This window comes from Plectropomus leopardus, chromosome 5 (assembly GCF_008729295.1).
Source record: "Plectropomus leopardus isolate mb chromosome 5, YSFRI_Pleo_2.0, whole genome shotgun sequence".
Taxonomy (NCBI): domain Eukaryota; kingdom Metazoa; phylum Chordata; class Actinopteri; order Perciformes; family Serranidae; genus Plectropomus; species Plectropomus leopardus.
The window spans coordinates 3,143,473-3,155,665 of NC_056467.1; the positions used below are offsets into that span (position 1 = coordinate 3,143,473).

Consider the following 12,193-nt stretch of genomic DNA (forward strand, 5'->3'; position numbering starts at 1 on the left):
CTGTACTTAGATGAAGAAAAAAAACACAAAAAATGAATTGTTTTCAATATATTACATGTAAAGTAGATTTTTTGTTTTAATTAAAGTGTGGGATATGTCAGTGGTTTCAGCAACATTGATTGTGACAGTGCACCTAGTGGAAATAGCATCTATTTTCTCCATATGCCAGATTTGGTAAAAATGACATCATCAGGTGGCAAATAGTAAAAATTACAAATTCCAAGGAAAAAAGCCCAGAATGACACCCAGAAATAATAAAAAGCATATTTTTAAGCTTTGATGGCTGTGGGATCAAAAATGTCAGTTTGAATGGGTTTCAATGGAGCATTTTTTTCTCTTAACAGTCTGAACGTAACTTTAGTTTCCACGCTGCATTTTAGACTTATTGTAGGAGCTGAGCTGGAAATTCACAGATTAAGCAAAAATACACAATCTTGCCAAAATGTATGCCATATCCATGAACAAAGCCAAAAATATCAAAAATAAAAGAATGATAAGCACATGAAATTTGCCGAACAACAAAAACTATGATTACATAATTATTTAACATGCTTTCACTTTTTTGCACCACCCCTCCCCCTCTGATAAATAATTATAATGCAAGATTTGAAAAAATAAAACATTTTTAACCAATTAACCAACTTTAATAAACACAACTGAAAGTGGCTTATGACATACAGTATATTATTTGATTTTTTTTATTATAAAGACATACATAGCCTACCTACAATGCAATGTTTAACAACCCCGTTTCCTTAGTTACATTGTTGCAATGCAATTATTGTCCCCACTGAGATCTCATGAAACATACAAAAATACAAAGCAAATGAGCCAAACTATGAACTGGATAACAAACCGGTCAAAGTGTAAATATCGTTCAGATGGAAAACAAGTCAAAGCATGAACGCGATGTTTTTTTTCACCATAAATGCATCAGACAGAGAGAAGCACAGTACTGCGGAGGTTAACAGAGGATGACATGAGCAGTTGGTCATATTTTAGAGCTTACTGTACTGGAGGTTAATAAACAATCATGTTTGCGGAGGAAGGCGTTCAATGAGGGCTCTGTTACACTGGTTAACCCTTTGAAACCTGAGCTAATTGGTTTGATTTCTCTGTAACACACAGGTGAAAAGGCAGTGAGCAACTTTGGAAGAAATGTCACGCAAACTGCAGAAAAATTAGTAAAAGGTGACAAGAAAAGGAGTTGAATGTTATTATTTGTTTTTTAGAGGGTGAAATTAAAAAAGAAAAATGGCTGTATTCATAATTATTATAATTCTATATATTTAAATTATGTTACAAAAAATGTTTTTTTTTCTTTTTTTCAGCAACTTTTTTGAGGCATTTCTTTTTCTTTTTTAACCCATTTTCGGGTAATACTCTTGTACCTATTTACTAATTTCTTACTATTTTTTTTGGGTCATGTCTTATTAAGCTGCTCATTGTCTTCTGTCTGTGTTTTTGCAGGAAATCAAACTAATTAGCTCCGTTTTCAAAGGCTCAAACTGATGATTTTTGGAACTTAAGGTGTTAATTTTTTACATTATGTTACTATAATCAGGTTGTACTCACCAGGTAAAGGATTTACATTTTGTAAAAAGCTTTATAGATAATATTCAAAGGTGCCATTCGGCAAAAGAAGCTGGGTTTTGAATTTTAATGACAATGTTCAATTATCCCCCCTCTTTCATGCACTCTTGATCACAAATAAAGTATCTCAAAGCGTTTCAAGTACTCTTTTGGCCCATACATGGTTGTCTTCAAATACCCAGCGGCGTCAGGCGTCTCACTGGGGGTCTGTGCTGGATGATCCCACAATGCCGTGCTGTCGCAGCAGGTTCCTCAAGATCTGATTCTTGGACTTCCAGTCTTCCACCTGAGCAGCAGAAACACAGAGTAACATAATCGTCTTGTATTAATAGTTACTGAAAGTGGAAACAGGATGTTTGAGTGCTACGTTAGGCCGATAATTGGTCTTTCAGAACAATGTAACTAAATACTTCATACGTGATATTCTGGCTTTAAACAGCCTGGTTCTGGTCCTGGTTGGTTTATCAGACCTCAGTTCCTGCTCTGGCATCACGCTGGTAAACCAGTACAATGTCACTATGATGTATGTAAGAAATATTACTTTTAATTAGGGATGCACAATATTGGATTTTATGTCGATATCCAATATGCGGATATATAATAACTCATTTGGCCGATAACCGTTACCGATACCAATATATTAACTTTTTTCCCGCCTAATTTTAATGATCATCTAGTCTCTTCTGTGTGGAATTAACATCATATTATACATACTCTTATGTGATGGAGACATAAAATACAACGCTTTTCATGCTTTGAAGAAAATTACTTCAACTTAGTGTTGATTTTTTTTGTACATGTTCACATTGTCAATAAAAAATAAATAAATAATTTAAAATATCGGTTTGTGATAGACAGAAGTCAGTATGTTGACTGATACAGACACTGATGATGTGCCGATAATATCGTGCATCCCTAAAATATAAAATAAAACATAGTATAATTTGAAAATATCAACGTTGAATGCCACTGAAATGTAGTTTCTGACTCTAAAATAACAAGCTGTAGAAGGGGATTGAATATATAAATGGTGCCCCCTTATTCAAACATTTTCTTTCTCACTCATCTCCACAGTTGACTGTTTATTTCTTCTTGTATACGGAAAAATATAATAAAACTTTAATAACAAAAAAAATATAAAAAATGTAAGAATGAATGACATTGTTTCATCTGCAAATCACTGCATCAGCTGCTCCAAAAATTAAGATTTGGAGAAAAACAAAAAGGCTCTGCTCCATAACATCAATAACGGCGTAATGATTACTCAATTAATCGATTAATCAACTAGTTTTACATTCGAATACTATGTTAAGTCAATTTTCGAAAGTCAAAAGTGACAGTTCCAGCTCCTCATCGCCTTGTCTTAGATTATAGTAAACTAAATATATTTGGGTTTTAGACGGCTGATTGGACAAAACAAGACATTCACTGACATCTCTTTGGGCTCTGTGATGAGCATTTTTAATATTTTCTGACATTTTTAGACCACACAATCTCTTTATTGATAGGACATTATCAGCAGATTAATCAATGATAAAAATAATCATTAGTTGCAGACTTAAAATCAGTAATAATTGATTTTGCGTCCTGAGTAACATGCTGGCAACAGACCCCTCAGGGACGGATGAAGACAGCTGTCTTCCACTGATGGTTCGGCTGGACATTTTCTGTCTGTGTTTCATGGCTGAAGTCCTTTTTTGTTTTCTGAGTTGGATTAAATTCTGTATAAAATCTGACTGTGAAGGAAGAAACTGAATTTTTATGTTTGCTGATTTCCTCTGTAGCTGGATCGTGAACTCGGATAAAAACTGGGTCATAACTAATTTTACACCAGTGACAAACGAGTCCCACATTCACGCAGAGCGCGGATCTGTCACGGGGACGAGTGATGACCGTGGTTAACCCACACATCGCCATTTCCACCGTCAGTGGTCATGTGATCGACTCCGGCACCACAGTGATGGCGGCGGCCGGAGAGCAGAGCATAACGAGACAGGGTTCCTGCAGCTTCAGGAAACGTAGATTTGAGGCTTTTTAAGACTTTTTTTTAAATGCCACTATGTTTTTAAATTTTTAAGATAAATGTTCTTATAACCAAAATTGAAGAAGGACATTTTTTTTTGGCTCAAATGTTTATTGTAACATCAAACCTTTTTTTGTCCAGTGAAAAACAGCCCTTTTTAGAGTGAAGAAAATGAACATGTTACATTATCATAAAATTATGTGTGTGATTTATCGACAGAAGTGGGATATATCTGGCATTTTTGGATTTTTTTTCTTGGCTATTTTGCATTTTTCACTCTGCGTGTAAGATTTCACTGCTTGGATTTCCATGATGAGGAGGAATTCATTAAATTATTTAACAAAAAAATAGATGTTGCCAAATATTTTGAGATTTCACTATGCAACATCAGAAAAAACCTATTAATAAAATCCTTCTTCCCATGTCTGAGCATGTTTAAGACTTTTAAAAGATTCATTTACGTCAATTTCATACTAATTAAGGCCTTGTTTTTAGATTAATGGACTCAAAGACTTTTATCAGGATCCGTGGGATCCGTTTACATCCATGGGTGAAAACATGGACGCTTCACACACAGAGGATCTATACAATCAGCAGTTTCAAGGTGGTTCTTCAGTTATGGTCAAACACATGTTGTATGAGGTCACCATGACCTTGACCTTTGACCTTCGACCGTTAGATTCTTACAGTCCTTTACCGAGTCCAAGTTTGTGCCAAATTTGAATAAATTCCCCCAAGGTGTTTTTGCATTCACAAGAATGAGACAAATGCGAGGTCACCGTGACCTTTGACCACAAAAATCTAATCAGCTCATCCTTGAGACCAAATGGACGTTTGTGCCATACTTGACAAAACTCCCCTAAGGCCTTCTTGACATATTCTTTCACAGGAATGAGACGGACACAAGGTCACACTGACCATGACCTTTTACCACCAAAATCTAATCAGCTCATCCTTTATAGTCTACTCAAACGTTTGTGCCAAATTTGAATTAATTTCCTCAAAGTGTTCTTGAGAAATTGCATCCAAAAAAATGATACAAATGCAAGGTCACTGTGACCTTGAGCTTAGACCTATGACCACCAAAATCTTATCAGCTCATCCTTGAGTCTAAGTGGAGGTTTTTGCCTAATTTGAAGAAATTCAGCTGTCATAAAGGCATAAAAATCAACCAGAAGATCAGTCTGTAGGTCGTATTAAATGTTGTTTCACAGACTTTTTTATACTAACAAGACCTAAATTTTGGGAAAAGACAAACCTCCTGTCGAAGTAGCTGGTTGTCAATCCTGAGACGATCGAGAGTGCTGATATCTTCTCCCAGCTTCAGGTTGCTCTGTCGGAGCTCCTTGATGTACTCGCAGGCTTTGGACAAGATTCCTCCTTTACTCTGAAAAAAAAAACCAAAAGACAACTTAAACACTCAGAAAATGATGTTTTTTCTTTCTCAATCCTTTATTTTTTAATGCAGTTTCTTCTTACACTTTGTTTTATCTCTCTGACCACTTACTGAAATCCCTTTTTTCATTGAATTTTCTGTGTATGATGTCACTTTGTGAAGTAATTATTATTGTGTAAAGTTTGTCCTTTTGGAAACCAGGGTGAGGTGTGTCTCACCTGTCCCGTCTTGGTGTAGTCGATGTTACAGTCTGGGATGGCCTTCGACAGCTGCACTATCCAGTTGTTGATTTTGTCCCGGCGCCGGCGCTCAACTGTAGGGAACAACATTTTAATTGAACTTTTCTCTTCCATTCACACCTACTTCAATATGTTTAGTAAAATACAGCCACATCTTCAACTTCTCGCACTGAGCTCACGTTAGCGCTAACCTTCGTTGTGCTGGGCTCGCCGTTTATCGTCTCTGGAACCCCGAGGAGCCTCCTGTTTTCTACAGACACATCACAACAAAGATTTTAAGTCTGCTCTGCTGGATGTGGAAGATTCAAGCAACAGTGCTGAAATTATGTAAAATTATGATGTAATTACGCTATGTATGGCTGAGTGCGAGGTGCGATTGTCCTTTGATTGGAACCCGTCAAAACCTCCTGGGGAGACATCATCACATAAAGCTGCCCTGGAAAACAAAAAAAAAGAAGACGAAGCATGTTATGATGAACATCTTTAAAAATCCTCACATATTAAGCCTTTAAATTATGCACGCTCCTCAAAAATTACATTACAAATTAGCTTGTGGGCGATGATTTAGAAAGTTTGTACAACCCCAATGAACATGGCATCCACAGTTCCCAAAAACAATTATAAACGTGGACTTGTCACACCACAGCACACTTTTCCAGTTTGTGTCAGTACATTTCAGATGAGCTCGGGCTCGGAGGAGCTGGTGGTGTTTCTGCATGTTGTTTATTTCCGTCTTTCACTTTGTGCGGTAGAGTCTAAACTTACATTTGTAGATGCAGCGACAAACTGTGTTTACTGATGTTCGTTTTTCAAATTGTTACCAAGCCCATGTAGTAATATCCTTTACATAAGCAAGTTTTTAATGCAATGCCACCTTACGGGGTCAAAGTTAAAGAGTATTCAGTTACGGATATAGATGTGATTTTTCACAGTCTCTGAATCTTTTGACGATATCAGGGATTAGAACCCAACCGCTACGGGATTTTGGGGGCAGATGTCGATGCCGATACTCAGGAATGAAAAATGCAGTGCAATTATCTCTCAGAATATGTAACGGAGGCAGGAAACTTTACAGTTTAACAACTACTTTTAGTCACCGCACTGAAATGGTAAACTTAATTGGGAATTTGATCATTCTAAATTACTCTGAGCATCTTTTTCTGCATTATGTTCTGTTAAAAACTAACTTTTCATGTTATGCATGTCAGAGAACATATAAGCCGCTGCAGATATATCTGTGATGGGGCAATATCTGCCGAGAAAATCTGCTGACCGATATATACCGGCCGGGCTCTTTTATGGATTAAAGATGGTGAAAGCCCTAAATTTCTTGCAGTTGTGGCTCGATAACTTTGTTCTCAAACTTTTGAACTATTTTTTTTTTTTTTACAGTTTCCCATAAAATGCCTCTGCTTGTGAACAACTGAGCCTCTCCAGGATGTTCCCTTTACACCCAGTCATGATACTTTGATCTGTTGCCAGTTCACCTGTTGACCTGTGAAATGATCCAGGGGTTTTTGAATTTTCCACAGTTTTTTCTTGCTCCTGTCCCAACTTTTTTGGAACATATTACAGGAATCAAATTCAAAATCAGAGTATATTTACAAAACAAACACTAATGTTCATCAGTTTGAACATCAAAAGTCATGTCTGAGTACTGTATGGAATAAATGTCAAAAAGGATTTGCAAATGATTGCATTATTGTGTGTTAAAGGTTTTGTTCTGTGTCAGGCTTTATTAGGGGCGGTCATTACCTGTGGGTGTGGTCTGGCCCAGCAGTGTGTCAGAGGCCTGGACTGTGGTTACCATGGTGCCGGTGGTGGCGTCTGCGATGGTGGCAGGGTAGTAGGTGTACTGTGTCTCTGCGCTGCCGTCTCCCTCCAACCCCTCAGGCTGGGAGAACACAGCCTGACATCGAAGAGACAGTCATTGAAATTGCGAATACAAAATACATCTAATGGAAACACGTCAATTAAAAAAAACAAAAAAAAACAAAACACTTGTCACTGTTATAGGTCTCATGATGCTATGGCTTTGTGCTTGTCAGGAGGAACTGGCTCCCTCATGATGCAGCAGGAGCTACAAGAGCTGTTACTGCATCACATAACTCTTCAAGAGTTGAACTGATCATCCAGACGTTTTTAATCCACAATTCCTCTGTGAATCGTGAACTATCAGCTCCCGGAAATCCCTCGTACGTGGCCACTCCCACATATAAGGGGCTCGCCTTTCCATTATTGCTCGCATAACACGCCTACGTCGCCTTCGATTGTAAATAATGAAAGCTAGTGCGGTGGCTGCAATAGAAATAAACCTGCTAATGTTTCAAACATCCCGCTTCTTGGAATATTATCGCAAGAGAAGTCGCATAAAAAATCACTCAGTGGAAACAGTCATCTCGCAATTGTGTTTTATTGACATTTTGAAAATATTGCTTAAGTTTTGCACAAAACTGTAATGAAAACCCGACTAGAGTGGAGCTTCTTTCCCCACAAACAATCTTTGAACAGCGCAGAGAGCATTTTAACCAACAGTCATGTTTCATTCTGGCCGGTCATCAAGTTAGTCAAAGAAATAACATTAATTATCATTTAATCTCCGTCATTTTAACCAAATCGATTTTAATAGCAAGCACGTCGGGCTTGAAAGGTGACTGCACAGGGTGAGTAGTTTTGTGTTTTATAGAGATCAGGAATTGATGCTCACCTGTGTGACAGTCTGAGTGGTTGCTGGGAAACCAGTGACCAGGCTGACCGCTGCAGCTCCGTCCGTCTGACCCTCCAACTGGCCATCTGACACCTGGATCACTCTGTAGGTCACCTGGGACACAACACATTACACTGAGTGTTCAATAATTCATCATCACTGAGGTGGCACGTGAAACGCTGTAGAGCATACAGACACAGAGTATGAATCTAACTTCTGCTTTTAGGTTTTCATAAAGTGGGTCATGAGCTCTGAGACCAGGGGGTCATATGACCGGCATGCTGGCACCGTCATCAACACAAAAAATGAGCATGTTAAATTCATGTGCATATCATGTTTTTTGTCTAACTGACTAAGAAATTGGTCCAGTATTGAGCAGCCTGGCTGTAATGTAAAAACATTTAGGGCGTTTGCACAATCAATTTACATTTCCTAAAAGTGCTTGTTTTGCTGCTGACAGACTCAGGTTGTTATTATGAGCATCTGACAGCGTTATGAAAAGGATCCTACAGAGACACACTGTTTTCTTAAGAGTGAGATCCTTTTTGTTTTAACCAGAACCAGCCCCAAAATCGCTATCGTCACATCCACTGACAATAGAACTGTTGCAACAATTTTCAGCTCTGGTTTTGGTGAAAATTAACCCTTAATTTACCCAGTTAGGTGTGGAAATATGCTGGCTTTATACATGTTTGATTACAGTTTATTTAAATGGAGGCTGGTGGGTTTGGCAGTGGTAATTTCAGGGCTTTTTCTGGTCAAACAAAAAGGATTTAACACTTTTACCCAACAGTGTTAAAATGCTTAATCACTGGTAAAAAAAAAGTCTCCAAGGACTTGTAGCTGTTGATGCTGCAAATCCCTACATGAATATAACATAGGCTAATGGCATTGTGATGTTAGCACAGCAACACTGTCTCAAAACGTGCGTAATTCACAAATACATGATAGTGTATTATATCACAGCATTAACGCCTGTAGGGACCTGATATTATGGTATGTTTATTCAATCATATCTATATTAAATGTAAAAGTGTCTCCCACAAAAGTTTAAAAAACACTCTTCCCCAGCATTCACCACGCGCCTATGACTACAAAACAGCTTTCTCTATGCAATCATAGTAGAAAAGCTGAAAATATTTTTTGCCAATATCTTTTTAGCACAAACATGTTGCACTTATGAAGACTACTATTAATCAATTGCAAATTTATTGTGTCAAATGCTATTTACTGCTCACAAATTCTCTTCTGGGGATTGTAGCATAAGAAAGACATGATCAAAAAGGGCAAAGTAGGGGGAATCTTATGATGATGGTTTGGCTAAAAGTGGAACTGCTCTTGGCTTTATTTTTTGTTTGTTTGTTTCTCCACAGATTAGGATGGCTACAGATGTCAGTCATGTGACCCTGAAGATCTTGTGAAGAACCAAACTTGTGGAAAAATCTTAATTTCACTTCAGTCCTGTGTGCTTTGTCCATACTTTTTTAACTTAGTGTTCGCAATATTAATTCCAAATATATTTCCATTTTCTTGTCATGCTGAGGTCTGTCTGTGTAAAAATATTATGTCCACAGAGATTTTCCCTTAATAACTGTTCCCCCTGAATACTTATAGAGTGTATTTGCTGTTGTTAATAATAATAATAATAATAATACAATTTATTTATGGGCGCCTTTCAGGACATTTAAGGTCACCTTACAAATAACAAGAGCAATAAAACAGCATAAAAGCACACATCATAAATGTCCCCAAACAACGTAAACAACATAAGTTTAAGGAAAAAAAAAAGAAAAACAAGTACAAGTACATAAAAGCTCAACCACAGTGAATTACAGAGAATAAGACATCGCTCTGGAAAAAAAAGTAAGAGTGTCTCTTCAAAACGTTTTTGTTGATACTATTTCCTACCTGCCCGCCTGCTCCTTCTGTCTTGAAGAGATATTTAATGGGTTGGTCAGTGAAGGTGGCAGCAGACTGAATGGTTGCAATAGCTGCCGGGTCCTCTGCCGTGGCTACAGACCCTGAAAGAGCACAAAGCCACATAAAATGTTAGTCAGCTTTACAGTTGTCAAAATTATCTCATATGATTTTTTTTTTTTGTTTACAGGGAGGTTGTATAGGGTAATTATCCACTGTCAGTGTATTATTATTACGAACAGTAAATGTCAGTCTGCCTGCCCCCAGTTATGATAAACAGGAAGAAGTAATGACAAAACACTTACCAATGTACTGCTGTGGAGGGGGTCAGCAGCTAAACATATTTTAACCACCTTAAAAAAATGTCCCACCTTTAATATCAATAGCAGTTTAAGCGTTCTGTATATTAAGAGTATTTTCACTGCTTTACCTTCACTAACACAGCTCCTGTGTTCAATCACTGTTTTTCTCCATGAAGTCTGGCTTTATTTTCGCATTGGAAATCTCTGTCTGACATCCAGGCGAGCAGTGAAAATATTCTAAATCTAACGTACACTTAAACTGATATTGATCTTTATAGGTGGGATTTTTTTCAGGTAAAAATGCGTTTGTTGATGACCTTTCCACAGCAGTACATTGCTTTGCTTACATGTCAGACTCCAGCCTGCTTCTCCAAACTGAAGGCTTGCTTATTGATATCTACATATGTAATATACTATCTACGGATTAATACACCATACAGCCCCACTTAAAAACAATAAACTACCCATTTGAGACCACTTAAAACCATATTATTAGTGTTTCAAGTATTCTTAGACATCCGTGTGTGCTCTTATAAGATAGGAGCTGATTAGAAGAAAATCATACCCAGTAAGCAGGTTTTACTGGTTTTAGAGTGTCACTCATGGTGGCTTTAAATGGTTTCACTGGATTGGGAAATTATACTTAAGAGACATTACATTTTAAAATTTGAACCCACTTCAACTGATGACTTTTCAACTTTCAAAGGCTGTCTGAAAGTGAGGTGTTTGACCCAAAGCACATATAGACATTATACTATTCCTTTGATACGTTTGTGTACCTTTATACCTTTTACAACATAGTTAAGATAGTGTCATTGATATAATAAGTATATCGAGTATTTTTTTTACCCTCCTCGTTGATGGTAACACTTCCATCTGGCTCAGGGCTTTTCTGTTGGCTGCACACATGGAAAAAACGAAAGCAGTTACTTTGTGATTAAATTAGCTAATTAAAATAACAAATTACGTGTTATCAGTGAGCTGGTGGCCTGGTTTGGAAACATATTTTTTACTGTTTTTAGTTGACAATGGCGCTTCTTCTCACCTTTTCATTTCTGCCGACAGTCTTGGACGAGGGAGACCGCCTTCGCTCGCGCCCACTGCCAGACTGTGGAACAAGTTCATAAGTTTGACAAAAACACCGTGAAAAACTTTGCTCGAAACTACACAATATTGATTATCGATACGCCTTTAATCGACAACGACCCTAAAGATTAAACCTGAAACGGTCTTTAGAGTAGCATTGTTGTTAGCTAGCTGCGAGGCTGCGCGAGCTGAGTCACAGAACGTTACCATGGGTGATAACGGAAACTGGCCGTTTTCGCCTTCAAAATTAAAGCACAAAATGCGTGCTTGCCAAATTAAAAATGTGTAGGAGATATTAAGAAGCGATTAAAAAAAATACATTATGAAAGCGTACTATAAGTCATATTTTTTAAAACCCTCTCTACTCTTCGACTCTGGTAAATCGCAATATTTATCTCCACACTTACTTTATTTTGGAGAATCGCACCGGAAATGCTGTGTTTGATTGTGGCTAGCTCGACACGGATCTTGAATTTGTGCTACATTAACCGCTCGGCCCCAGCGGTTTTTACAGATGTTTAACAAAACACTTTCCTTTGAGCTAACTTTGTGGGCTCGGTAGCAAATAAGCATAGTCTAGAAATCGATATTTTAAGGGCTGAAATGGGCAGACGGTGCTAAATTGTGCTGAATATATTCCAGTCTGAACAAAGATCTACTTACGCCGCAGTGGTCCCTCCCCCGATATTTGTCAACACACCAACGTCGGTCGGCTATACGCATGCGCGAAACGAATTGCATACAACCGATTCCAGATCAGTTCATAACTCTGAAATTGGGATTTTAATAACTAAAGCAATTCTAATATCTGATCCACGGTCTGTTGTTGATACTCCCACTTTATCGACGAGGAACTTTGTTTGAATTCTGGGTTACAGCAGACAGGCTGGCACTTTAAAATTAAATTAAAATTTAAAAAAAAAAATAGTT

At 37.6% G+C, this 12,193-nt stretch overlaps 1 protein-coding gene across 1 annotated transcript; it reads right to left on the reverse strand.

Moving 5' to 3' along the window:
• Positions 1-1,657: 1,657 nt before the first annotated feature.
• On the reverse strand, positions 1,658-11,249 carry usf1 (upstream transcription factor 1). Its single transcript, XM_042486763.1, has 10 exons — positions 11,223-11,249; positions 11,027-11,076; positions 9,867-9,979; positions 7,959-8,072; positions 7,007-7,160; positions 5,600-5,687; positions 5,443-5,501; positions 5,231-5,325; positions 4,875-5,003; positions 1,658-1,879 (listed from the first exon to the last, which is right to left on the reverse strand). The coding sequence occupies exons 1-10, from the start codon at positions 11,228-11,230 to the stop codon at positions 1,790-1,792; spliced, it is 900 nt and encodes a 299-aa protein (XP_042342697.1). The 5' UTR covers positions 11,231-11,249; the 3' UTR covers positions 1,658-1,789.
• Between the last annotated feature and the right edge of the window lie 944 nt (positions 11,250-12,193).

Bases quoted from the DNA above. Each gene is read 5' to 3' on its own strand.
- usf1 (XM_042486763.1), bottom strand. The intron at 9,980-11,026 runs GTAAAAAAAATA...GTGCTCTTTCAG, and splicing joins TGTTACCATCAACGAGGAGG to GGTCTGTAGCCACGGCAGAG. The intron at 5,688-7,006 runs GTAATGACCGCC...TTTGTTTTCCAG, and splicing joins GGGCCAGACCACACCCACAG to GGCAGCTTTATGTGATGATG.